Genomic DNA, 24869 nt, shown 5'->3' on the forward strand with positions numbered 1-24869 from the left:
AGGGTACCAAATTTTTTCAGTTTACGGCGACCACTGCTTATCTACTTATTCAATACTCTATTCTATATTTAGGATTCACATAATATGCTTATTTTTCAAACTATTTTTTCTCTCAGGAAAATTTTCTTTCTCTATTCACCCTGCGATTTTCTCCATCTTCCAACTTTTGAAAAGAGTTCGATTTCATTGAAAAAGGAGATCTCAATTTTTATTCATTATTTAATACAATGATGTAATAAAAATATAATCTAAAAACAATTACAACACACACACAAAAGTACATTTCACCACATCTGATGCAAACAGTATAATTTGTAGCCATTTACAGCGAACAAAATTAAAACTGTGAATTTAATAATGAAATGATGTTTGATGAAATCTGAATAAAAATGAATGGTAACAAAAACTAGCAGAATTAATGACTAAAGAAGAACTAGTCTTTCGCCATTGTTGATTTCATTAGATTTTTCCGTCAATTTCCTCACCTTTTCAACCAATCTATCTAGGTGGACGGACACTTCATCGACGAGTGATCTGGACTCCTCCCAATCGTGTTTCCTTGTGGCAGAAACAGCAGAGCTCAAATTCAGTTTCACAGAGTTCAACAAATGGTCTTGAAGGTCTACACCTTTAGTAAGCACTAATTCTGCTAATTTTATACATAGACACATGACTTGCACACATGTTTGAGGACTTTTGTCCCATCCAGTTTGCGTATATGCTCTGTAAGCCCTTTGGAATCGCTGTGCTCTTAGTAAACTTGGGGGAACTAGACTAGCATACAGTTCCCAAATATAGCCCTCTCCTGGATAGATAGAAATGACTCTTCCTAGTAGTTCTCTGCATTTTTGCATCAAGTTTTCAGGTTCGTCATGAAGTCTCAGTTCAGCTCTCTTATGTTCATCTGAGATATCGTTACAAACGTTGAAAACTAATACGTTCAATGCTTCTAGGTTGAGGTATTTTCCTTTTAAGTCTAAGACTTTGTGGTAAGATTTTATGATGTTCGCATAGCTATAAGTATCGGTACTCACTAATAAGAGGTTTTCCCATATCTTCCAATTTTCATAGTTGTATTTTAAAGCTTCCAGTAGAGCATTTTGGGCACTTCTTTTGTTATTGATCTTAATGTAGGCTTGAGCAAGGTTGTTCCATGCTTGAAACCCATCAGGCTCCAAGTTTGTATATCTCCTATATGCTGTTGCTGCTACATGCCAATTTTCATTCTGCTGGGCAGCATAGCCAAGTCGTAGCCAAACTTGAGATTGCAACGGATTGATGCTAACTGATTTTTCATAATGAGGTATGCATTCTGCATATTGTTTTCGGGAATAGAAGAAATGTCCCCACTGTCTTTGCGCCCTGTGACTCCTTTTTTTCGAAAGTTCCCAAGCTTTCTCATAGCAAGATACATCATCGGTAGCATCACCTGAAAAAATTTATCAAATCAGGGTCTTCTCTTACAGGTTCTTTCAAAATGCTAGTTGCACAAATGTAATTTTTTTGAAAGGAAAAAAAATCTCAAATAATAAAATGTATAGCAGTAGTAGTAAAGTGCATTGAAAAAACTTTTTTAAGTAGGGCACAGAATTTCGAAGGTTGATACGTTTGAACATAATACTTAGCTAACATTACATTTTGTAGTTTTTTTTTAATTCAAAACTGCCTTTTTTTGTTTCTGATTTTGTGAAAATCTGATAGTGGTACAATCTAAGCACATTTAGACACAGAAAATAATCCTTCAAAATTCCATAGCCTACTTGATACGAATTTCTATATAAAAATACTTCAATTTATGTACCCAATAGACACAGCATTTTGACAGTCTCCTTTTTCTCTAATTGGCTTTTGATAGCTTCAATTCCTTTCTGTTTTGACTTCAAACGATTGTAACAGGCTATGACCTGTTCCCAGTGTTGGACCTTTTTATAAACATCTAATGCATGCTTGATTAAACCCAAGTTCATTAAAACATCAGCACATTGTATCTCTACTTTCCACATTGGTACCAAACCAGTACTGAATACGTCGGCAAATCTGGTCAGAACATGTGGTTTTGGTCTGTCATAGCAATCCAAGATTTCTCTACATTGAGCTAAAGTTTTTTCCACCACTTTGCCAAATTTTACCTCAATTTTACAACGAAGCAACAAGGTGGCGACCCTCACTGCCCATGTGTTTTTCTGATTCAAAATAAGATCAATAAAAGGGCGAATTTCATCAATCTGAAGATCATCCTGAGGTTTAGCAACTAGCATTTCATGTGCTCTAGTTAAAAACAATTTTTGTTCAGTGTTTGGTATACTGATCACTTTTATATTAGAGTTTGCTTTCGATGAAGGTTCTGAAGATGTTTTTTCCGCTTTTACGTTTTTTGGTATTTCAAAATCAAGAACAAGCGGACGTTTTATTTCAGAATTATCTGATGACAGTGATATTTCCAGAGTCAATTGAGCTATATCCTTTTCGTGATGTTTAGTTCTTTTTGTGAGTTTTCCTTGTAAACTATATTGGACACCTAATATATCATCAGCCGAGTAGATATGTTCCTTAGCTTTAGCTACATGACGGAAGGTCAAATATAACTGGGCAAATTCTATGTCGAACTTAGCTTTTTCATATCCTGAAAAAAATATATTAATTATAGTTCATGGTCCTCATGAATTTCGTTATTCATAATTTGATCCTCTCAAAAATTTCAGGCATATCACTTTAAACTATTGTTGAATGATTTCAATGCACAATTAAAAAATCATTGAGAATCCTATGCAAACATCGAATGCCATGAAATGGAGACTAGAATTTGATCTATTTTGTGGACTTTAAGAAGAAAACTTTATATTGAAACCATTCAAACTCAAACAACATTGAATGTAGTTATACCTTGTAGATTGAAGGTAGTAATTTGCTTTTTCAAAGCATCTGCTTGAGATAAGAGAAGAGGACTGAGTTCTTCCATTATCTGCTGATGGACAATCATACTCCTCCATGTCCATAGTGAATTCACAATATTTGAAACTAAACACTTTTCGAAAATGCATTTAGATACAACTAATAAAATAGGATGCTTGGTATTCACGTTGATCTCTTCATTATTTAGCGTGAGAAATTTAGGAAAATCTATAGCTTCTATCTTGGGATTATTGAATATTTCGATAACATCGGTTCCTAAATCAGGACCTGTGAAATTTGCTTGAACAAAATGTACGAAACAGGATATCCCAAATTTAAATATTTTACTTCTCACTTCTGACGAGAGACTAGTGAAATATTCTTGTAGATCGATGTTATCGAAAGATCTTTCAATGAAATGATTCCAAATATCAGTATCTCTAATTCGGCACATCAATTCTGACGCCTCAGGATAATTTCCGTCTTCTATCTCCTTGTTGTTCTCAATAAAAAAAAAATATTCTTCTAAAACGTCTGATCCTCCCATGTTTGCTACAATGGGGAAAGAAGGATAAAACAAAAAGTGCGCTAGATTTCTATTCAAAAGTTAAAACTTATCACTACATCAAACTGGACCATTCGAGGCATTTGAGCCATCGACATCGACTAAAAAAAAGTAACCTCACTTTTTTAGGATGCAATCTGCAGATATGTAAATGTACAGGGGCAATTCTAGAAGTTACATATACATTTGCTGCTAGAATTTAGATATAAAATCTCCAAATCCTGATTTGTACAAGATGGATCAGGATTCGGTGAGGTAAGAACAGAGACAGAGGTAAGGTAAAGATGTGTTATCAAAATGTACTAGGCAAAGGCAAAGATTATAGAGATCTCTATAATCTTTGGTACTAGGGTGATCGTCAGGAAAATATTCATAAGCTCTGTCTGATATGATAATGGAAGGGTTTAATCGGAAAATGCATAAAAACTAAAAAGACACTGCAGTCGTGTAGTCCAGTTATATTACACAAAAACGCCCAATAAAAAATTGATTTCCACAAAAAGTTTTATTATTTGAAAAATAGCAGCCTTTTCCATTTGAGACATTTTGGATTTTCAAAAACCTGAATCTAGTTTAGTTTTCTAAACTTTGGGGTCCTCCAGTATGTAAACGAGCAGTTTTATTTTCAATAGAATTCAATATTCAATGATATTGATCACTTCAATCACAATACCTACCTCTGAAAATTTATCAAACTTTCAGTTCCTCTAATTTGTCTATGCCTCTAATAATATAGAAGTGAAGAAGTGAACATATTGGTAGGTATAGTTATACTGAACATCCTGTATCGCAAATACTGCCTAGCAACAGGAAATAACAGAGATTAAAGATCTATCTACCAGAATCTCTGGTATCGACCCTGTGTTATTTTATGTGATTGTTAATCATTTTATGTGCCGATTTTGTGCGAAATCTATACACTTATAATAATCTTCTAGTAAGTTCTAGTGTTTTTATTCAACCCCTGATGGAAAACGTTACTGTAGGTGTTAGAATAAATTTATTGGCACTAATGTAAAGATAACCACATATTTGAAATTGGCGAATTACTTTCATTTCATGCTAAATGGGTAGCAACAATGATCAATTTTATTTCAAGATCACAATTTCTTATCTTTTGCAACGATATCACAGTAACCAAAACAATAAATTCAGAACGATATTTGTGCAATGGATAAATATGTGTGCTTTATATTATCTAAAGATCAGAAAAGATTGGATGTTCACTTCTGTAGTCTTCAAAGTGAGCACTCTTCAGTCCCTGATTTATTTTCTTATCAATCAATTAAAAATTATTGAAATATCATCAATAGAATTTTAGAAATTCTGTGTTGAGTTGATCCAGTGAACTCTGAAAAGTTTTTAGAGTTGATCCCATCGCACCATCAAAAGTGTGGTTTTTAATTCAAATTAGTTAACCTCAATAGGACCAAATATCCACGTGTAAATTTTTATTTTTTAGTACCTATTTGTAGTTGTTGAGTAAACTTCCAATAATGTCTGGCGATAGTTTCTTACCCTTACAAGAGGAATTTGCAACACTTGCGATTCACGAAGCTCAAGAACCGGAACAGTGGTCATGCATGGAGGTTGTTACCCCATTATCAACATCTACGACATTCAAACAAAATGGTCCTGCCGATTTCAAGAAATACGAATATAGTAGAAGTGGAAATCCCACCAGAGAAGTTTTGGAGAAGGTAATCGCAAAGCTGGAAGATGGCAAACATGGATTTTGTTTCAGTTCTGGTTTGGGGGCAAATACTACACTGCTTGGATTACTGAAATCTGGAGATCATATTCTTTGTATTAACGATGTTTACGGCGGAACCAACAGATTGTTTACCAAAGTTGCTAGTAGGTTTGGAATAGAAACAAGTTTTTCGGAGATAGAAGCTGACAGTTTTGAGAAGAATTTGAGGAAAAATACTAAGATGATATGGATTGAAACTCCTACTAATCCTACCCTTCAGGTATGTGATATACAACGAGTGGCAGACATCTCCAAAAAAAATAATGTGATTCTAGTAGTTGATAATACGTTCTTAACACCATATTTTCAAAAACCTTTGATGCTAGGGGCAGATATTGTGGTACATTCAATCACTAAATACATGAATGGTCATTCTGATGTCGTCATGGGAGCAGTTGTATGTAGCAATGAGGAGTTATCTAAGGAAATAAAATTCCTTCAAAATGCTATGGGTACTGTGCCATCTCCTTTTGACTGTTATCAGGTGCTAAGAAGCTTGAAAACCCTTGCCTTGAGAATGAAACAACATTCTGAGAGTTCTCTTCACATAGCAAAGTATTTGGAAAGCCATCCAAAAGTTGAAAAAGTGATACACCCTGGTTTATCAAACCATCCCCAGTATGAATTAACTAAACGTCAAACTAGTGGACATAGTGGAATGCTTTCCTTTTATATCAAGGGAGACATAGATTCCTCAAAAAAATTCCTGCAATCCCTCAAAATATTTACACTAGCTGAGAGTTTAGGAGGTTATGAAAGTTTGGCTGAATTACCAGCAGTTATGACCCATTCTTCAGTTCCTGCGGACCAGAGGGAAAGATTGAGAATTACAGATAATTTGATAAGATTGTCAGTTGGTTTGGAGGATGTCGGAAGTCTTGTGGCTGATTTAGAACAAGCGTTAGCTGCAATATAAATGTGATTACAAGTGCCATATAATTTTCAAAGAATGTTCAAACTGGACATTCTGTAGGAGTTTGATGCTGACAAGGAAAAGCTTACTAGTATAATATTAACTGTAAATGAACTCTGTTCTTTATGAGGGATTTGTTTTAAACTTTGGTTTTATTTCTTCATTTGATGATGTATAAAGAATAAAAATTGGGAGATGTATTTGCAGTTTGAATTATCCTCATGAAATTAAATCAATTATCATTCTGTGAGAATGGTTTTTGAATAAATAAAATAGCAGATGAGATTTATCCAGTAAACTGATAAATATGGTCCTTTTTCGAGGTGAACTATTTGTGTTAACTAGTCAGAATAGCTTCCATTTATAGTTATTTTAAATTAAATCGAACCTTCCATAATCCATAGACAGAGACTATATGTCTATGCCATAATCCAACCGATTCAACCAACCCTCCATAGATTCAACATAAATTAATTTATCTCTGTCCCATCTCCAAAAAATAACGTCCTGTCCTGTCCAAAGATCTTTGATCTTTGGGGTCCTGTCAAATCTTTGGTCTGCCTTTTCTCTGACCTGAGACAACTTGGCTTGACATGTAACAGCTGGTTGTGACGTTTCTTGACATATTTAAGAATTTGTTTTTTATAATATCCCTGTTCTCCTTTCGCCAAGCAATTTATGAAATTAAGGATGAACAATAGAGACTTTTTCAATCTGTAATATTGTAATTCCATTGAATTTCATAGGTATTTGAAAAGTCAAGACAATATGCCACAACTTGTAGAAAACTCCTTTCAGGTAAATGAATTCAAGAGAATATTCACAGGAACTTCATTGAATATTGAAGAAAAGAGTAACAATAGTCGTTACTCCTTGATAAGACTACTGGTTGTTTAAAAAGATTAAAGTATTCCAGTTATCTTCTCCTTCAAGTGTAGTAATGGAATGAAGGCCTTGCAATGAAATCTCTCTTTTCAGAATTGTATGGCTTACGCCTTATTTGATAACGTACCAGACTCTTCAGATGAACTAGCATTCCATAAAGGTGATCTCCTCACAGTTTTAGAACAAAATGTGGCCAATATTGAAGGGTGGTGGCTGTGTTCCTTGAAAGGAAGACAGGTAAGAATTAAATGCACGACTTTTTTCACACCAGAAAATAATTTGCCACCCTCACAGGGAATTTGTCCTGGGAATAGACTTCGTTTGCTGCCTAATGTGTATGACATTCCACAGAGGGATCTATCTGTTGAAACCTCACCTTTCCAAAAGACCAATGGCAGGAGACTTCAACAAGAACAGGTAATATTGTTTTTTATACATAATTTGGATTGTCAATTTGTTCCACAACATGAAAGTTCCTGGAGTTTGAACTATGGCAAGAATATTTTAATCAGCATAACTCCAGAACAATATAGCTCAAATGAGAAACTGATCTTATCTTAAATCTGAAATTAAACAGACATCAACATTTTTTTAGGGGGTTGTTACGGTATTAGTTGAAATATATCTGCAAATGAGACATATTCCAATGGAACAACTACATCATTCTCAGTTATTCTTTATTTATCAAGAGCTTGTGATAAAGCCAATTCCTATCTTTTTTCTTGACTCAATTTACATTTTACTAATGATTAAAAGACCTTACTAAAAAACAGCAAAGATTATGTCACTTCCACAATGAAGTGGAATCTAATAATACCTCATTAATGATATCCATGAAGCCATTTGGTCTACATGGTGTGCTAAAAACTGTCATCTGCCAAAACCTCTCATTCACAACAGCTCCTCATAGTTTTTGATCGCTTTCATATGGACTGGAATATGGGAGAGGTCAAAAGATAGCATACGATGATGTTGATACTACTACAGAAAGTCATTTGAAATAAAATGAGTTAAACCACATTCATTTATAGAGACTTCAGATGGCTATGGTTGCACATTTTATGATCATCCCATTTGTTGAAGAATGTGGGGTTTAAATTCAGACTACACACTTTTTTTTGTACTTTAGAGTAATTTTTTTCGAATATTTCATAGTCACATGAAGTTAAATGAAGTGAGTGTTTCATCGCAATTACTGTTTGAACTGTTCGAAAAGTGTGAATATTCTCAGGTCCTCATATAGTTAAAAAAAATTGTGTGAATGAAATACTCGATTCAGTATTTCATAACAGAATTTCTATATTGTATACGTGAGGAAAAGAAATTCAACAAATTAGCATAGCTGAACGAAATGGAAGAATACGGATCTTGCTGCCCCCTCACAGATTCTGAGACACGTATGAGAATTGGAGGCTATAAAGAAACTATTTCAACAGAAAATGGTGCTTTCTAGAATGATCTTTTTAGATATTCTGTGCTTTCTGCATTTTCAATTCGAGGCCTGAAGATGACCTGTTTGTAAAGACGAAACATATATATATGTCGCAATGAAAATGACGAATTGAACTTGGAGGAATTGTATTGCTCTTATTTGAACTCAGGGGTACTGATTCGCGAAAAAAGCATCATATAATGAAGAATTTATAGTAACATTAATTTTTATTTGCTTTTCCCTATCGGAGAAGAGCTTGGCTGAATTTCGAAGTGATCCTGATCGACATAACATGAAGTTTCCTCTTTTTCACCATTCCGTTCTTGATAGAAATTCATCAATACCTCCTGATTGAGTAAAATCACCAATTCTATACTCCCCTATCCTTCCAGTCCTACTCTGATTCGTGTTGGTAACCATGGGAAACTCCGGGTGCGTTCCCGGATACAGCGGTCCATCGGAAAGCGTGGGAGTGAGATTCCGGTGCAAATGTGCATGTGCAACACGGGCCGATTCCACAGAAACCGATCGATAGCTAATAATGTCCCGGACGATTCCATTCCCTGATTGCTTCCGGGTGCTAAAATTCCGCATATTGAGGTAGCCCAGGTTTAGGGTAGAGATTTATCAATAGACTTAAGAGGGTTGTCGATAGTTTTTGTCAACGTGCTTGGTGAAATTAAAATGAGAGGTCTCATTTATAGTTGGAATATTTCGATATTTCTGGGTACACAGACAGATCTTAGGTTTATTTACGGTGTGTCAATTTGAAATCTGAAAAAATGCAAAGAGGGGTAAACTTTGGTTTGTTGGGGGTCATTTACGGTTGGTTCCAAGCCTATAAGCGAGATGACAGCAGTCCCTGAAATTATAAACGGGAAGGACGGTTGAATGATTCCTTGTTATGAAGGTAATTCGATTGTCTTTTCAACAATGACGTACGAGGATTTATTGATATCTAGTTAGCCTAGACTAGTCCACGCATAAAAAAAATATTGCGTTACCTTAGCAACGAATAATAATTCATTAGAAGTGTCAGTGTGAAGTTTGAGGTCAAAAAAGTAAACCAGAGTTACGCAATAAATTAAAAGAAAGAAGATGTCCAACGAAATTGTGAAAATCGAAAAATTGGAGTATCGAGCCATCATCAAGTACCTGTATTTAAAAGGGTTAAGAGGTAAGCAGATTTACGAAGATATGCTTAATACCCTTGGTGATCAATGCCCTTCGTATGGAACCGTGAAAAATTGGACTACAAGCTTCAAAAGAGGTAAATTTTCCATTGAAGATGATGACCGATCGGGTAGGCCAGTTTCTGTGTCAGTCCCCGAAAATATCGACGCAGTTGACATGACATGACATGATATTATCAGACCGTCGAATTGGGCTAAAACGTATATCTGAAGTAGGTACTGAATATTTCATACGAACGCGTTCATCATAAAGTTCATTCAATTTTGCCATGAGAAAAATTGCTGCAAAATGGATCCCAAAATGTTTTAATGTTGACCAAAAGCGTGCAAGGGTAGAAGCATCGCGTTCGATCTGTGCTAATCATAATCATAATCATAATCTTTATTCATGCTTTACAATCGAAAATTGTTTGCACTCGTCAAAATACAAAATGGACATAATCACAATTTCATAAATAAATAATCATAATACAAATTTAAACATCGAAATCGATACACAAGTTTCCTGCGGGATCAAGACACAAGATCTCGTTCAAAAATTCCTCTATTGCGTATGTGCTAGATTTGAAAACTATGTAGACTTCTTAAACCGAATTGTTACTATGAATGAGACTTGGGTACATTTCTACGATCCAGTAACAAAGCAACCATCGATGGAATGGCGACACTCTGGTTCTTCTCATCCAGACCTAAGGAGTGTCCAAAAATTTGCTGAAAAAGTTCTTGCTTCAGTTTTTTGGGATTGCCATGGAGTAATCATGATTGATTTTTTGGATAAGGGTAGAACAATAACCGGAGATTACTATTCGACATAACTGACCACTCTACGGGAAAAAAGTACAGAGAAAAGACGCGGAAAGCTATCCAAAGGTGTTTTGTTTTTGCAGGACAACGACCCTGCACACAAATCTCATATTGCCATGCAAAAAATTCGTGATTTAGGGTTAGAATTACTAGAACACCCCCTTTATTCACCAGATTTGGCTCCATCCGACTATCATCTCTTTCCTCAACTGAAAAAAAGTTAAAAAGGTCGTAAATTTTCTTCCAACGAGGAGGTAATAAAAGCTGTGAAGGTCTGGTTTGCAGAGCAAGAAGAAACATTTTTTTTTAAAGCTATAGAGACGTTGCAGGTTCGCTGTAATAAATGTATCCAATTAAGAGGAGAATATGTTAAGTAATAAAATATTTTGACATTGAAATTTTGCTTGGTTCTATAGTAGGCTAAGAATTTTTCAATATATCCTCGTGTATTTGACCTTTTTTGTTAGTACATACATATTTCCGAAAAATTAAAAAAAAATAGAATAGTTACAATATCAAGAGTTGCAATGTAACATGAAAATAAAATTCTTACTATAAAAAATTTTCAAAATGTTCTTCATACGTTGCATAACCTATTATCAGCTTCGGTCCTCACGTCTGGAAAACTTTACATGAATTTCTCGTCATGCTTTGTGTATTTTTACTTTTAATTCGTTTACATTTCGGGGCTGTCGTGAATTTTTTCTGATTTTGTAGGAGGGTGAAAGGGTGGCACCTGGCACCTTTTCAAATTGACATACTGTATATGTATTTCAGGAAGAAATTGGGTTTTTCTGAAGGAAAACACAAACTAATACCCCAATCATTTCACGAGTCTTTCAATATATTTCAACGAGTGTTGTACATCTGAACTAATTTCGATTATTACTTCCACCCCAAAATGAATGCATTATCGTTTGTTCCTAAGTAATGTTCGACAAAAGAAGAATCATCCACCGAAATTTCTTCTCTCCTATCTACCCCGTTGATTTACGCCTTGAGGCACGAGTCGCACTTTCCCCAGCCCCCTGTTGCTCCCCTTGTATCGTATACAAAAAAAACATCCCCGATCCCCAGACCCGAAACGGGACCGCCGCGCGTTTTGGGATCGATCCGCGGGCGTCGCCTACCGTCGCCGATCCACGGCGACGCCGTTTCACCCAGTCGTCGGCATCGGGACGTCGGCGTCGTTGCGTGCGAAGCGTCCGAGTGAGGACCTGCTAGATTGTTATCGTTGCTGTTTGTTTTCGGTCAACTCGGTTGGCAGTCGAAACAACCGGTAAGTGGCCAAATGATGGTTGAAATAGGTGGTCGATTTTAGTGTACAGGGTGAGTCGGAATAGGATCGACGAGCTCTCATTTTGTTCTGATAAATTCCCAACGGCGTATGTCACAATATTTTCTGGGTGAAGGGTGGCTGAAATAGCAGCGGAAAAAATTAAAAAGGCATGACTGTGATGCCATTTCGAAAAAAAATCTTCACGAAATCACTTTCGCAGCACCTATATTCAGAATCCGCAAAAATTTCTGTCTGATGTGTGTTTTTGTATAGTATATATATATTCTTTTGAAAAAGAGTGTTACAAACTTCTACAATCTGAAAAACAATGAAGCGGGTGTAAAGAAATGGCAACAAGAGACAGATCCTGAAAACCTGTTCCTCGTTCCAGATCTCAGTGTAAGCAGAGGAAAAATGTCAACGGGGTAACATACATATCTTCGTATGATACATGAAAAAACAGAGATAAAAACTTCAGAAAAAACTCTCTGTTTGCCCGTATAAGTGTAATGATGATGTATTTGTGTAAAGAATAAGGACACTACACAATTACCTATAAAAAATAATCAAGGTCGTATTAGTTTTGATCATTCTCTTCCCAATAGTTGACTGAATTGAATTATTGGAAAAATTTACGTTTCTTATGTTTTTGAAGATTGAGTATCAAAAGAGAGAAAACAATTGTTATGAAGTATTTTCCACCCACCTAAAATGACATGAATGAATTTCCTGTGAGTACCACCGGTAATCGAAAAATCTTGGACAGAAGACCGCTATACTTAGTTATACAGGGTGATTCATAACTATTGGGACATAGGCTAAGGGCAGATTGTTTGGACCAAAATATGGCGATAGGACCAAATATACCTCAATAAAATATTGCTGTGGAAAAAGATAGAGGGCGTTAAAGTTGCATTTTTTTAAGGGGATAGAATAATATTTTCTTCGAAGTTCGAAAGTCCTTTATTAAAAGAATTAGAAAAGGCATAGAAGTCGGAGGAGGCCACGTATAACATTTAATTTAAGTTTATTCTTTTTATGTTACATTGTTTTTAATTATGCTTTATCGTCGAAATAAATAAATAAAATAAATAAATCGTTACTTCAAATCCCCTTCCGATGCTCTGAACTGTTCAATTGTGTTTTCCTCAAAAACGGATGAAAAAATATACAGTGAAATTATTAGCAAAAAACGAAAAAAAAATTCAACTTTAACGCCCTCTATCTTTTTCCACAGCAATATTTTATTGAGGTATATTTAGTCCTATCGCCATATTTTGGTCCAAACAATCTGTCCTTACCCTATGTCCCAATGCTTATGAATCATCCTGTATTGGTTGAATGAGGGGCTTATCGCTCATTTAAAACATCTATCATTTTCTACAGCCTACTCGTGTTAATACAGTCCGCATGCCCAATATTTTCAGCTTATTCAGTCATTCCGTAAATTCTTCTGTTTTTGCAATACTTTATTGTCCTAAAAAGTTTCTTCAAATGATCAAAAGATCATTCAATATTTTGCGATGTTTTTCTTTGGCTATCCGATTGAATGAAATATAACTTTTGCATCTTTCTTTTTCGAATGCTAATATACAGGATGCAGGGTGTTTTCAAAGCTGACTCCCTACAACCTCTAGAAATTCGATAAAATTTCATTGAATTTCAAGTACGGGACTGTAAAAGGTTTTTACGAAGCCGGACTTCGTAAAAACGAAACAAAACATAAACATATGGCTGGACAATGAATGGTTCAGTACCATTTTCATCGGATTGAAGGCATCAGGTCACTCGAGAGAATAATAATTGTATCGTGCAATTTATGTATGGCAAAAAAAAGTAGAAAATCGAGGCACTTTCTTGAAAGAGCTTATTTTATGTTGAAACAGTGCTGTGATGTTTCCCCATTTCATCCTATTTTTACGACGATTGTTGGAATGTTCGAGCAAGAAGATTGTGATGCCCATTGTGAAAAAATTCGTGAATAATTTAGACGAATTTTATTGGTGAGATTTTGAAGTATTATTCTATTTTTTCACACTTGTGTCCTAAATCTCTTCTGTCAGTTGGTATCGAAATGAGCCATTTCATAAAATCGTGTAAGTTACTAAAAATAATGAGGAAAATTCGGCAATCCTAAGTTTCCATTTTCATTACCACGTAAATATCGAACGAACCAATATTCTAATCGAAACCACATGGTCGAATCAGGAGATAAGTTTTTTCCCACTGCTTTGCGATAATTCAGCTATCAAACGGTCTAGGGTCGTATTAGGATCTATTTCAGTAATCATTTTCAATTTTTTTTTTTCAACTTTGTCATTTTGAAAGTTTTGTATAGTTGATTTTTGGTGAAACGCTTCATTTTGATCAGTTATACCTTCTGTTAAAAAAAGAATCACCTTTAAATACACCCTGTATTATTCAGTTGCAGATAAGCAGAATCATAAAAAGAAAGAGCATTTTTTTATAATTTAGTGGAATTTATCTGCTTGATGGATACTTTTTATTGAATTTACGCAATCCTGATAATAAACTCCTTTGTATTGCCCTACACACATGCAATTTATTATTTTTGACAGTGAATTTCTCGGAGATAAATGATAATTGTTCTGTAGGTTTGTAAATAATAAAAAAAAATCCTTCCAGAACACTGCCTTGTGATAATTATTTTTTATGGCTAAATTTTAAAGAGTCTATCCTCTAAAGGGGGTGATACTGCCCACTTTTCCCTTAGGACGCCCGTGGTTGAGTGTAATGAGTGTAATTTTCACTGACGTTTTCCACCTCCCAGCTGTGTAATGCAATTGTTTGTTTCTATAGCAGCCTTAGAATTTTCCAATACATCCTCTGCTGTTCCTATTTAATTTTTTATTCGAAAATGAGGATCTTAGCTGGGTAAACCTCCGTTTCATGTGGATTCTCTTCGTTTCAGGTCTCACTTGCCCGGAGGTTCAACGATGAGATCGGATATTACGACATGCCAAACCGTTGCTCGCCCGTTCAGCACCATCCGCCAGGTTTGCCTCAACGTGGTGGCGGCGCGGACTACGACGTGCCGCCGCTCAGGCATGTGACCCTAGGCGCCAGTCCGGGGTGTGCGAGATGCGCATCCGCCTCCCCCTCGTCGGTGTCTCCCGTGATAAGGGACGGGGAGGCCTACGACGTACCCAGGCCGCACAATCACCACCTGAACCAGCTTACCCCGTCGAGCTCGGCTAGCTCTCTGACAGGTAGTACGATTATTTATAATATAATAATAATAATAATAATCTTTATTAGTCCATTTAGACCTAGCTACAATTATACTAACTGACAAAGAAACTGCAACACCCAGAAGGAGCTGTTCAAATTTTAATTTTTTTTTGGTAAAACATAGATATCTCTTCATAAACTTTTTAGGGTTTTCACTCCCAATCTCTGAAACAAAATCAATTAAAAATGAAATCAACGATTTGTTCCAGCGTAAATTCTTGCACTAATTTGTCAGGAGCAAATTAACTAGAAAAAATTGTTGCCTGACAATGAACTCAAAATAAATAACGTTGAAATTATAATTCTAAGTTGTAACGTTTCGGAGTCTATATCAGACTCCTTCATCAGACGAAAAATCTATGACATTAATTGTCAACACACAGAAACAGAGACTGCATAGAAACGTTGATTCATTTAATTTTTGTAGAGTTTCAGAATTACATCTCGGAGGAAAGAGAGCGAGCAGACTTTGCTCTGATTCGTAGATAGACGTAGATCTGCGCTCTGATTGGACGGTATGACGTAACAGATTAAAAAGATGCGATTCTGGAACGAGCCATTTGAAATTACCGGATGACAGTCTCTGTTTCTGTGTGTTGACAATTAATGTCAAACAAAAGCCACAATTCAGAAGATTTTCAAAAATAGATTTTTCGTCTGATGAAGGAGTCTGATATAGACTCCGAAACGTTACAACTTAGAATTATAATTTCAACGTTATTTATTTTGAGTTCATTGTCAGGCAACAATTTTTTCTATTTATTTTGCTCCTGACAAATTAGTGCAAGAATTTTCGCAGGAGCAAATCGTTGATTTCATTTTTAATTGATTTTGTTTCAGAGATTGGGAGTGAAAACCCTAAAAAGTTTATGAAGAGATGCAGAATCCTCCCAGAATAAATTTCAATCGATATCTAAAACATAGATAGTATAGCAATCAGTAAATGATTAAAATTTGGAGAAAAAAAACGAAGGGTTTACAAATTTTTTATTGAATTTGTTAATAATGTGTTTTCCATCGCGGTTAACAATACACTCCCCAACACGTCTTGGCATTGATGCAAGAAGATGGTCTATTTCTACTTGAGGGATACTATCCCAAGCTACCTGTACTTCATGTCTCAGAGCCGCCAAAGTCCGTGGGGGCTGGGGTAAATTTCCAAGCCTTCTACCCATGATGTCCCAAACATGCTCTATGGGCGAAAGATCGGGGGATCTGGGCGGCCATGGCTAAAGATTCACATGGGTCGCTTCAAAAAAGTTTAAACTAACTCTGGCAACATGAGGTCGAGTATTATCTTGCTGAAATATTGGATTCTCGAGCCGGTTAAGTTAAGGGAGAACATATGGCTCCACTATTTCTTGAAGGTAACGCAGCGCTGTCATGTTACCTCGAATAAAGACTAAAGGTGACCTTCTTCTATGTGCAATATCACCCCATACCATAACGCCTACTGTCTGGTGTACATGACGCTCAACATCAAAATGAGGTTCACGTCTTTCTCCTCGATGTCGTTTTACTCTTCTTCAGCCATCATATGCACCCAAGGAGAATCGAGATGAGAGACTGACATCAGGTCTCTCATCTTCCATATTCCAATGTTGTCGTTCTCTGCACCACTGTATTCTTTGCCGTCTTTCCTCAACCGTAAGAGGTAACACAAGAAGGGGTCTATAATGCTGCAGTCCAAAAGACCTCATATGGCGGTAAACCGTTCGGACAGTTACAGGATGGCCATGTTCTCCTAACCACTCATCAGCCAAAGATCGAGTTGTCGCAAATCGGTATCTAATGGCCATAAGTCTTAGACGTCGATCTTGAACTACATTTGTGCCCATTCGACATCCGGTGCCTACTATTCTTCGATTTTGGGCATTATCCAACACGCTTGACAACATCTCATAATAGTAGTTGGATTTCTATTCGTACGGTTAGCCATTTCTCGAAATGACAAATGACAACCCCGCCTCCCGTAAACAAAAAATTCGACCTCTTTCAAATTCACTTAGCTGACTATAAATTCTGCGTACACGTGCCCTAGGCATTTTAACATCAACTAAACATCGACATTGGATCTCCTCGAACAGCTAGTTTGTTTGAAAAATTTAAAAAATTGCAAAAAACGACTACAATATTTAAGTAACAAAAAATGTTTATTTCAAAAAATCTTTTTTTTTCCAAATTTTTATCATTTACTGCTTGCTATACTATATAAAGTCGGTTGTGTATGAAACAAAGTTCCGAGATATACAGGGTGAGTCGTACATATATTTTGACAGAAGATTCTTGAGGTCGATAGAAACACTTTTTTCGTATACCATTTTTTTCGATTCGGCCTTGATAAAAATATATAGCCTTTTAAGTTTTCATAATAAGCTGTGCCACTTCTGGAAAAACAAAATTACCTTAAGAATAACTAGCTACACATCTGTGGATCTTTTAAGAAGAGTTGCATTCAGTCAAAGTACCCAATTTTTCGAAATTCACATAAATTTTTAATTTTTGAATATCGAATTAGTTTTCAAGAGTAGGTTTCTTTGAATTTTTGGTATTTTTATGGTACGTAATGGTTATATTGGGACAACTGGAAGACGTGTGTGATATCTTGTGTTCGAAAAAGATTAATCGAATAAATGATAAGCAATGTTCCGAAATTAATCTTATTCGATGAAACCGTTTGTGAGACTAAAAATAAGTTTTTTTTTGTTTTTTCAACAGCCAGTATCTTTCAAACTGATCTGATTTAAAAAAAAAAATGGTAATGGGAAAAATATGATCTCAAGAATCTACTGTTGAAATATTTGTACGAGTCAAAGACTCACCCTGTAGAAACATTGAAAGTAAGAATACGCAGAGCATACCGAGAAATCATTGAAATCATTCGATGTGAAAATAAGACATACTTTTGTCCACAAAATAATGGACTACATTTCGAATATTCTTCACAGTAAAAAAATTGTCATTATTTTCATGTTTCCTTTCAACTTTTGCTATTGTAACTGTTTTACTGTAGTAGTACCTACTAATGAAAAACTTCAATTGTACGGCATTTTTCGAAAGGTAATCGAATTACCTTCAAAAAAGGTATCACTCAACACCGCTCCCCATTTAATAGTTTAGGGGCGCTGTCAAAACGCTCACAGGGTTGATACAAAATGTTTCCCTACCTCTTTTTGGATTGGGGCCGAGATATTCATTCAGTGCTTACATACCTGATTAGTATATGGTCCAACACATCAATCAACAACTTACAGAGAATTCAAAGACTGCAAAATCGAGCTTTGAAGGCTATATACAATTTACCAAATGACACTCCAACAACTGAGTTATATAACACCTTGAAGATACCCAACATGAAGATCACAAAATTCGTGGAGCAGTGCAAACTAATGTACAAAATCGAGCATGGCCTACTAAAATTCAACACTGAAATGAAAAAAAGACTAAACATTCACAACTACCATACCAGACAAATTAACAATTTCCATCTAGATAATATCAGAACAAATAGAGCCAGAAATTCACCTTACTACCAGGCTGCAATGGTATATAACAACATACCTGAACATGTAAAACGGAAACAATCTCTCAAATTGTTCAATAAATTTGTTAAAGATTTTGCAATGACACATTTTGCCTAATGTCTCTTTATTTCATTTGATTTTATTCAAAATTTAATGATTCTACTAGAACATCACTCTAATGATGATTTGTAGTCTTATGTATTAAATAAATAAATAAATATCAAAAGTGGTACCTTCTTATTGACACGCTGTATAACAAGATTGCAGAGTCTCACCTTATATTTTCATACGATGATCTATACCGAAAGTGAGAATATTCTTTTAAATTCCAGCCGACTCCATATCCTCTTCCAACCGCAGCAGTGTGGCCAACATGCCCGACTACGACGTACCCAAATCCCACTTCAGAGGTCCCCAGTTGGTCCTGCAACCGTCCCAGCTCTACGACGTCCCACCTTCGCACAACCCCAAAGAATTGCCGTTAGAACTGAACTCTGCGTTGGAGAATCTCGAGAGGCTAGAGGGCGACACCACCGGTTCCATAAAGAAACTGCTGGGATTCGTCGGACCCGGGTGGAGGAGCAAAGAAAGGTTGGCGGACACGATCTACGACATAAAACTTGCCGTTACCAGACTGCAGAACTCGCTCAACGACCTTGCGGAGTTCGGGGAGGGGACGCTGGGCAACGCTTCGAAAGCTTCCGACAAGAATCTCGCCGTTAAGTTGGCTCCCCTGGTGACGAGCCTGAGGAAGTCGTATCATACGGTGAACGAGGCGGCTGGGAAGCTGGCGCAGTCCAATTGGTGTGTGGAGCGTCTCGTTTCGAACGAGGACCTGGAGGATAGGTACGCCCCCGATGCCCTGGACACGTTGGTGTCTTGTTCCAAGGCTCTCACTGACGACATCCGACAAATAACCTCCTTCATCCAAGGTAACGGCTTGTTGTTATTCAAGAAAGACACGGCGAACGACTGGACCAACGAATACGATTACGTGCAACTGAACAACAGGGGGGAGAATAGAAAAGATCCGAACAGATACGATCTGATAGAAAACCACGATGAAGATCCCCTGGATAACGGAATGAACCTGGACAGTAACGATCGCCAGATACTGACCTTCTTCGGCGGGCAGTACCTCACCCACCATAAGAACCTCATGTTGGCGATCGACGCGTTCCTGAACACCGTCGAACGTAACCAACCCCCCAAGATATTCCTGGCGCATAGCAAATTCGTGGTGTTGAGCTCGCACAAGTTGGTACATATCGGAGATACGGTTTATAGGAATGTGGCCTGTAAGGAGGTCAAGGAGAGGGCCTTGAATTTCTCCAACGCCCTCTCGGATGTCCTGGCGAAGAGCGTTATGAAGACGAAACAGGCGGCTTTGCAATTCCCGACCGTGACCGCGGTGCAGGAGATGGTGGACAGCGTGCTGGACATTTCGCACGCGGCCAACAATTTGAAGATGTGTTTACTGCAGGCCACCGCGAGTTTTTTGTAAGTGTAGTATATATTAGATAGAGACGTTGTATGTGAACATATTTCATTCGCCCTTTAACGGTTTTTGGAGTTCGCTGAATGTTCAAGGACGAATTTATGATGTTCCAGAGCTAGTCAGGTGTATGTTCTGGCTTTATTGATGCTTGAAGCCAAACATGGCTGGAAAGTACTATGGAAAGACTTTCGGGATATGATCTCTATGTTTAACTGGATCAAACCTTCTTAATGCTTCAGATATGGCGAGTTCTTACTTCTCTAAGCAGAGTTCCCGAGAACTAAGACCAGGGGAAGGACCAATCAAGTTTTTAGTTGGCGATACGTGATCACCATCTGCCTAGTTGTGTTGGTCTCCTTGTTGGGTCTTAGTTCTTAAGAACTATGAGACTACGTACCCAATGATATTGTCAGTTGGGATATTAAATTTCTAATACTGTATACTATATGTGGGCTTGAATTGAGCGGTGTCCACTTTCTTGCACCTCTAATTGTGCGTTAAGAATGCATTGGGTTTGGGGGGTGTAGGTGATTCGTGAATTCAAAGATCTTCAATAATTTCTGCTGTCAAGCGAAAAATGTCTGTTTGGACATCGAAAAATCCTTCAGGATTTGTTGGACGTGTCAGTCTTTCAACATTTTTTTTTCTATTCGAATCATTAGAGAATGGGAGAAGTAGGTGATTCGGGAATCAACTGATTTCGGATTGTTTCATGCCCTTAAAATCGGTGGATATTCGAACCTGTAATCTTCAACTTTGATTTCAAGGATTGAGGAAAAAAATCTGTAATATGGGGGAAGTAGGTTATCCGGGAGTGTACAGTTCTTAGGTCAATAATGGTTAGATTGATGTGCTCGAGCAAACACCAGTATTAGCAATATATCATAACCATGCATAATCTAATCGATTTGAACTGGGAGAAGTAAGAAAAATCCTTCAGGATTTGATGGACGTGTCAGTCTTTCAACATTTTTTTTTCTCTTCGAATCATTAGAGAATGGGAGAAGTAGGTGATTCGGGAATCAACTGATTTCGGATTGTTTCATGCCCTTAAAATCGGTGGATATTCGAACCTGTAATCTTCAACTTTGATTTCAAGGATTGAGGAAAAAAAATCTGTAATATGGGGGAAGTAGGTTATCCGGGAGTGTACAGTTCTTAGGTCAATAATGGTTAGATTGATGTGCTCGAGCAAACACCAGTATTAGCAATATATCATAACTATGCATAATCTAATCGATTTGAACTGGGAGAAGTAAGAAAAATCCTTTAGGATTTGATGGACGTGTCAGTCTTTCAACATTTTTTTTTCTATTCGAATCATTAGAGAATGGGAGAAGTAGGTGATTCGGGAATCAACAGATTTCGGATTGTTTCATGCCCTTAAAATCGGTGGATATTCGAACCTGTAATCTTCAACTTTGATTTCAAGGATTGAGGAAAAAAATCTGTAATATGGGGTAAGTAGGTTATCCGGGAGTGTACAGTTCTTAGGTCAATAATGGTTAGATTGATGTGCTCGAGCATACCACCCGCCGATATCAACAAGTTGTATGGTCTGAATTGAACTAGCTAATTTGCCATCGTCAAGGCAAAGACTGCAGGGAATTGAAGGAGTAAATGGCTGTTCCACTTTCGAACAATATTTATTAAATTTATATAGAGATTTATAGAATGGAAGAAGTAGGTGATTCGGGAATCAACTGATATCGGATTGTTTCATGCCCTCAAAATCAGTGGATAGTTGAACCTGCAATCTTCAACTTTGATTTCAAGGCTGGAGAAAGAAAATCTGTATTATGGAGGAAGTAGGTGATTCGGTAGTGTACAGTTCTTAGATCAATAATGGTTTATTTGATGTGCCCGAGCAAATACCAGTATTAGCAATATATCATAACCATTCATCATTTAGAGAGAAAAAGTTTATTTTAATGGCCATCGACCTAGGTCCTTCAGCCTGTTTCATCATTTAATTGATTTGATCTGGGAGAAGTAGGTATTCCGTGAATCCAAAGATCATAGATCAATTGTTTTCAGTACTGATCACATCAATTTAATATTGGAATATCTAGGGGGAGATAAATCGGAGGTAAGCAACTCCGAAGAATGAAATGGGAGGCATTTTGCACGCTCTGCTACCCTATTGGCTGGTATATAGGTTTTTCCATATTCATATTAAAAAAATGTAATAAAATCATTACTTATTAAATTCTCTTATTAATTATTGTTTCTCCAAGCAATTGTACATTCATGTGGAAAATGTAGGTTCATGCTATATCATTCAAAATAAAATCGAATTTCGTTCCTTGAACATGATGCGAACTCCATTAGATCTCAACTTTTGAGGGTAGTTGAAATCAGAACTTGAGTATTATTTTTCTAACTGCTTGGTGAACAACAGCTTTATTTATTTCAGTTCGAATGTAAAGATGATTATGAAAAAGAGCTATTTTTATTTAGAAATAAATATTTTCCGTTTAATTAAATTCGATTTTTTATGATTTCCTTGGTTTATCTCATTTCATTTCTGATCTGGATATTTGGGGAACAACTTGTCAGAGGATAACAGAAAAATCTTTGAATCTGAAAATTCAATGATTTTATTGAGTACTTCCAAACTTTCGAGTGAAATTTAAATTTCGCTTAATTTTCTTGATTTTTCCCAGTTTCCTAGGCAACTTTTCCCAATTTTTCTTCCTTAAGAACCGTCGAAGAAGTACTAGGAAGGTTTCAAACAAAAAACTAACAAAATCTGTCTAGACGTTTTAATGATGCGTTGACAATGCACCATTTTTAATCACTGGATTTGTAGTATCGATCTGAAGGAAAGCAGTCGTGTGATGAATAAGGAATAATGTGGATATTTATCGGTTATAACTTTAATGGCCCGTAAGAGTATCCATTGATAAAGCAGCCAATGATGAATTTCCAGTGGAAGGTTTTTTTTTCAAGTTTTTTCCATATTTGCAACAACCACTTCGATATTTATACGGTGTGTTTAATTCATACTTAGTGCAAGTTTCTCAAGAAGCGCACAAATTTTGCATGACGCACAACATAATATTTGAACACGCACAAATTCATTGAGTTCATCGCACAAAATTTCAGATGAAAAAAATGACAAGAACTAGAGTGATTAATATTAATATCTATGAATAGAAAATGAAGAATTTAAAAAGGGACGAAATGTAATGCGTAATGTGGAGCAAATCGTTTTGTATTGTTATTTTTGTATTTCGAGGAGCAACACAAAATGAGTTAAATGAATTAGTTTTCGTATAAGCATATCAGTATGTGAATTATGGAGGTATGTATGTATGGTTAGATATGAGAGGGTATGTTATGAGAATTGGTAGATATCAATTATCCAAAATACTATATTTTTTGCACCAAATTCCTGGTGAGAATAAAAAAATGATGTCTTTTTGTTATTGGGAGGGGATTAATTTTATCCTACTAGTCCATTTTCAATGAATCTTACCATTTAGTTCAATTCGAAAATATTTTCTACAAAAAAACAAAAAATATACGCACAATATGATTCCTCTTATGAACTTTCGAAAGAGTACGATGGTGAAGTTGAGGATTATTTTCTACGATGAAATCATCAGAGGAAAGGATATACTAAGTGAGTCAACAGTGCTCGATCTCTCATTGCCTATCTGATTTGGAGGTTTTCAGGTCTTCTTCAGTGTTTAGGATCACTGATCACTACCTAGGACCACATGTACTACATGTGGTCAATTTTTTCGAATGACATGCGCTGAACTTTTTTTGTCTGTTGGATACCCTAGAGTGTGTGTTCTTCATTTTTATGAAACATTTTAGGTCTAAAATGAATTTTAAACCACAAATTCATTTTAGGCCTGAAATGTTTCTATACTGCTACTTTTGGATACTAGGGTTATCCGACACACAAAAAAGTTCAGGGCATGCCATTTTGAAAAACTAGAGTTATAGTGGTCTTTCGGACCACCTACAGAGTGATCCGAAAAAACTTGAAACTTCTTCGGGTATTCGAATCATTCTCTAGTCCAAAATTAGAAAATGTTATCGACTGATCGAACACTGTTAAGTCATCGTGTATGTCCATTTGCATTGTTTATTGATGAAGAATAGTTTTTTTTCAAATTAAAGGAAACAAATCACTTGAGACGTTAAAGTCTTAAAGTTAATTATTGAATGAGGAAATTAACCTTTTTAATCCTACTTTCTTTTGTTAACTGGAAGACGCACAAGATATTTGTCGCACAAAATTTGAAAAATGTACTGTCGATGTAGATCCTCGATATCGACATACATATTAAAATGTATGCCTAATTTCGTCTTATGTTTATATCAGTTTTTATATTTGGGGTGAAATCGATAATTAACGTTTGATGATCTTATTATCGTTAATTTTGATCCCCACTGTTTGAACGGTGACAAATTAATTTCTTTTTTCTTTTCGATTTCACCGCCCGAATGCAGAAAGAGTCTAGATTAATATTCGAAATTTTATATTTTGCGGATACAAATTTAAGTAGGTAATTATATTCTAAAGCATCTTTGCATGGAAATAACGCACAATTCTGCCTGAAAAGTTTGTTGCTTCCTTCTACTGCCATTCACACGGAAAATATCGTGATAATATTAAATTCATATTTTGTTGACTATGAAGAGAAATGATATAATTCAAAATTCAATCTAGAGAATGTTTGAGGATTAAAAAACCATGGTGAAACACTTTATGTTTCTCCATGTCTCCTTTATGTTTCTTGTCATGTCGATCAAAATTAGTATATTAGATTTGGACAATATTATGCTTGATTCATGTACTTTTCAAATATTGAGATTATTTTTCAATTATTGAAGTATTTCTTATTTTATTACCTCTTAG

At 36.1% G+C, this 24869-nt stretch overlaps 3 protein-coding genes across 8 annotated transcripts; 2 read left to right on the plus strand and 1 right to left on the minus strand.

The window, feature by feature from the left end:
- Positions 1-186: 186 nt before the first annotated feature.
- LOC123314846 (tetratricopeptide repeat protein 27-like) lies at positions 187-3578 on the minus strand. Its single transcript, XM_044900231.1, has 3 exons — positions 2884-3578; positions 1802-2623; positions 187-1429 (listed from the first exon to the last, which is right to left on the minus strand). The coding sequence occupies exons 1-3, from the start codon at positions 3437-3439 to the stop codon at positions 423-425; spliced, it is 2385 nt and encodes a 794-aa protein (XP_044756166.1). The 5' UTR covers positions 3440-3578; the 3' UTR covers positions 187-422.
- Positions 3579-4270: 692 nt separating this feature from the next.
- On the plus strand, positions 4271-6323 carry LOC123308508 (cystathionine gamma-lyase-like). Of its 4 annotated transcripts, none has more exons than XM_044891213.1 (2): positions 4271-4394; positions 4920-6323. In XM_044891213.1, exon 2 carries the CDS (start codon positions 4954-4956, stop codon positions 6124-6126), a length of 1173 nt encoding a protein of 390 aa, XP_044747148.1. In that variant the 5' UTR covers positions 4271-4394; positions 4920-4953; the 3' UTR covers positions 6127-6323. The 4 variants fall into 4 exon arrangements, with proteins under 4 accessions (XP_044747148.1, XP_044747156.1, XP_044747140.1 ...); XM_044891221.1 differs by having other exon boundaries at positions 4273-4394; positions 4933-6323; XM_044891205.1 differs by having other exon boundaries at positions 4309-4439; positions 4933-6323.
- Positions 6324-6714: 391 nt separating this feature from the next.
- On the plus strand, positions 6715-22476 carry LOC123308497 (breast cancer anti-estrogen resistance protein 1). Of its 3 annotated transcripts, XM_044891162.1 has the most exons (5): positions 6715-6921; positions 7102-7245; positions 7303-7425; positions 14649-14946; positions 18825-22476. In XM_044891162.1, exons 1-5 carry the CDS (start codon positions 6892-6894, stop codon positions 19994-19996), a joined length of 1767 nt encoding a protein of 588 aa, XP_044747097.1. In that variant the 5' UTR covers positions 6715-6891; the 3' UTR covers positions 19997-22476. The 3 variants fall into 3 exon arrangements, with proteins under 3 accessions (XP_044747097.1, XP_044747107.1, XP_044747115.1); XM_044891172.1 differs by lacking the exons at positions 6715-6921; positions 7102-7245; positions 7303-7425 and adding an exon at positions 11576-11716; XM_044891180.1 differs by lacking the exons at positions 6715-6921; positions 7102-7245; positions 7303-7425 and adding an exon at positions 13653-13719.
- Positions 22477-24869: the final 2393 nt, after the last annotated feature.

Source organism: Coccinella septempunctata, chromosome 1 (assembly GCF_907165205.1).
Source record: "Coccinella septempunctata chromosome 1, icCocSept1.1, whole genome shotgun sequence".
In the NCBI taxonomy this organism is placed as follows: domain Eukaryota; kingdom Metazoa; phylum Arthropoda; class Insecta; order Coleoptera; family Coccinellidae; genus Coccinella; species Coccinella septempunctata.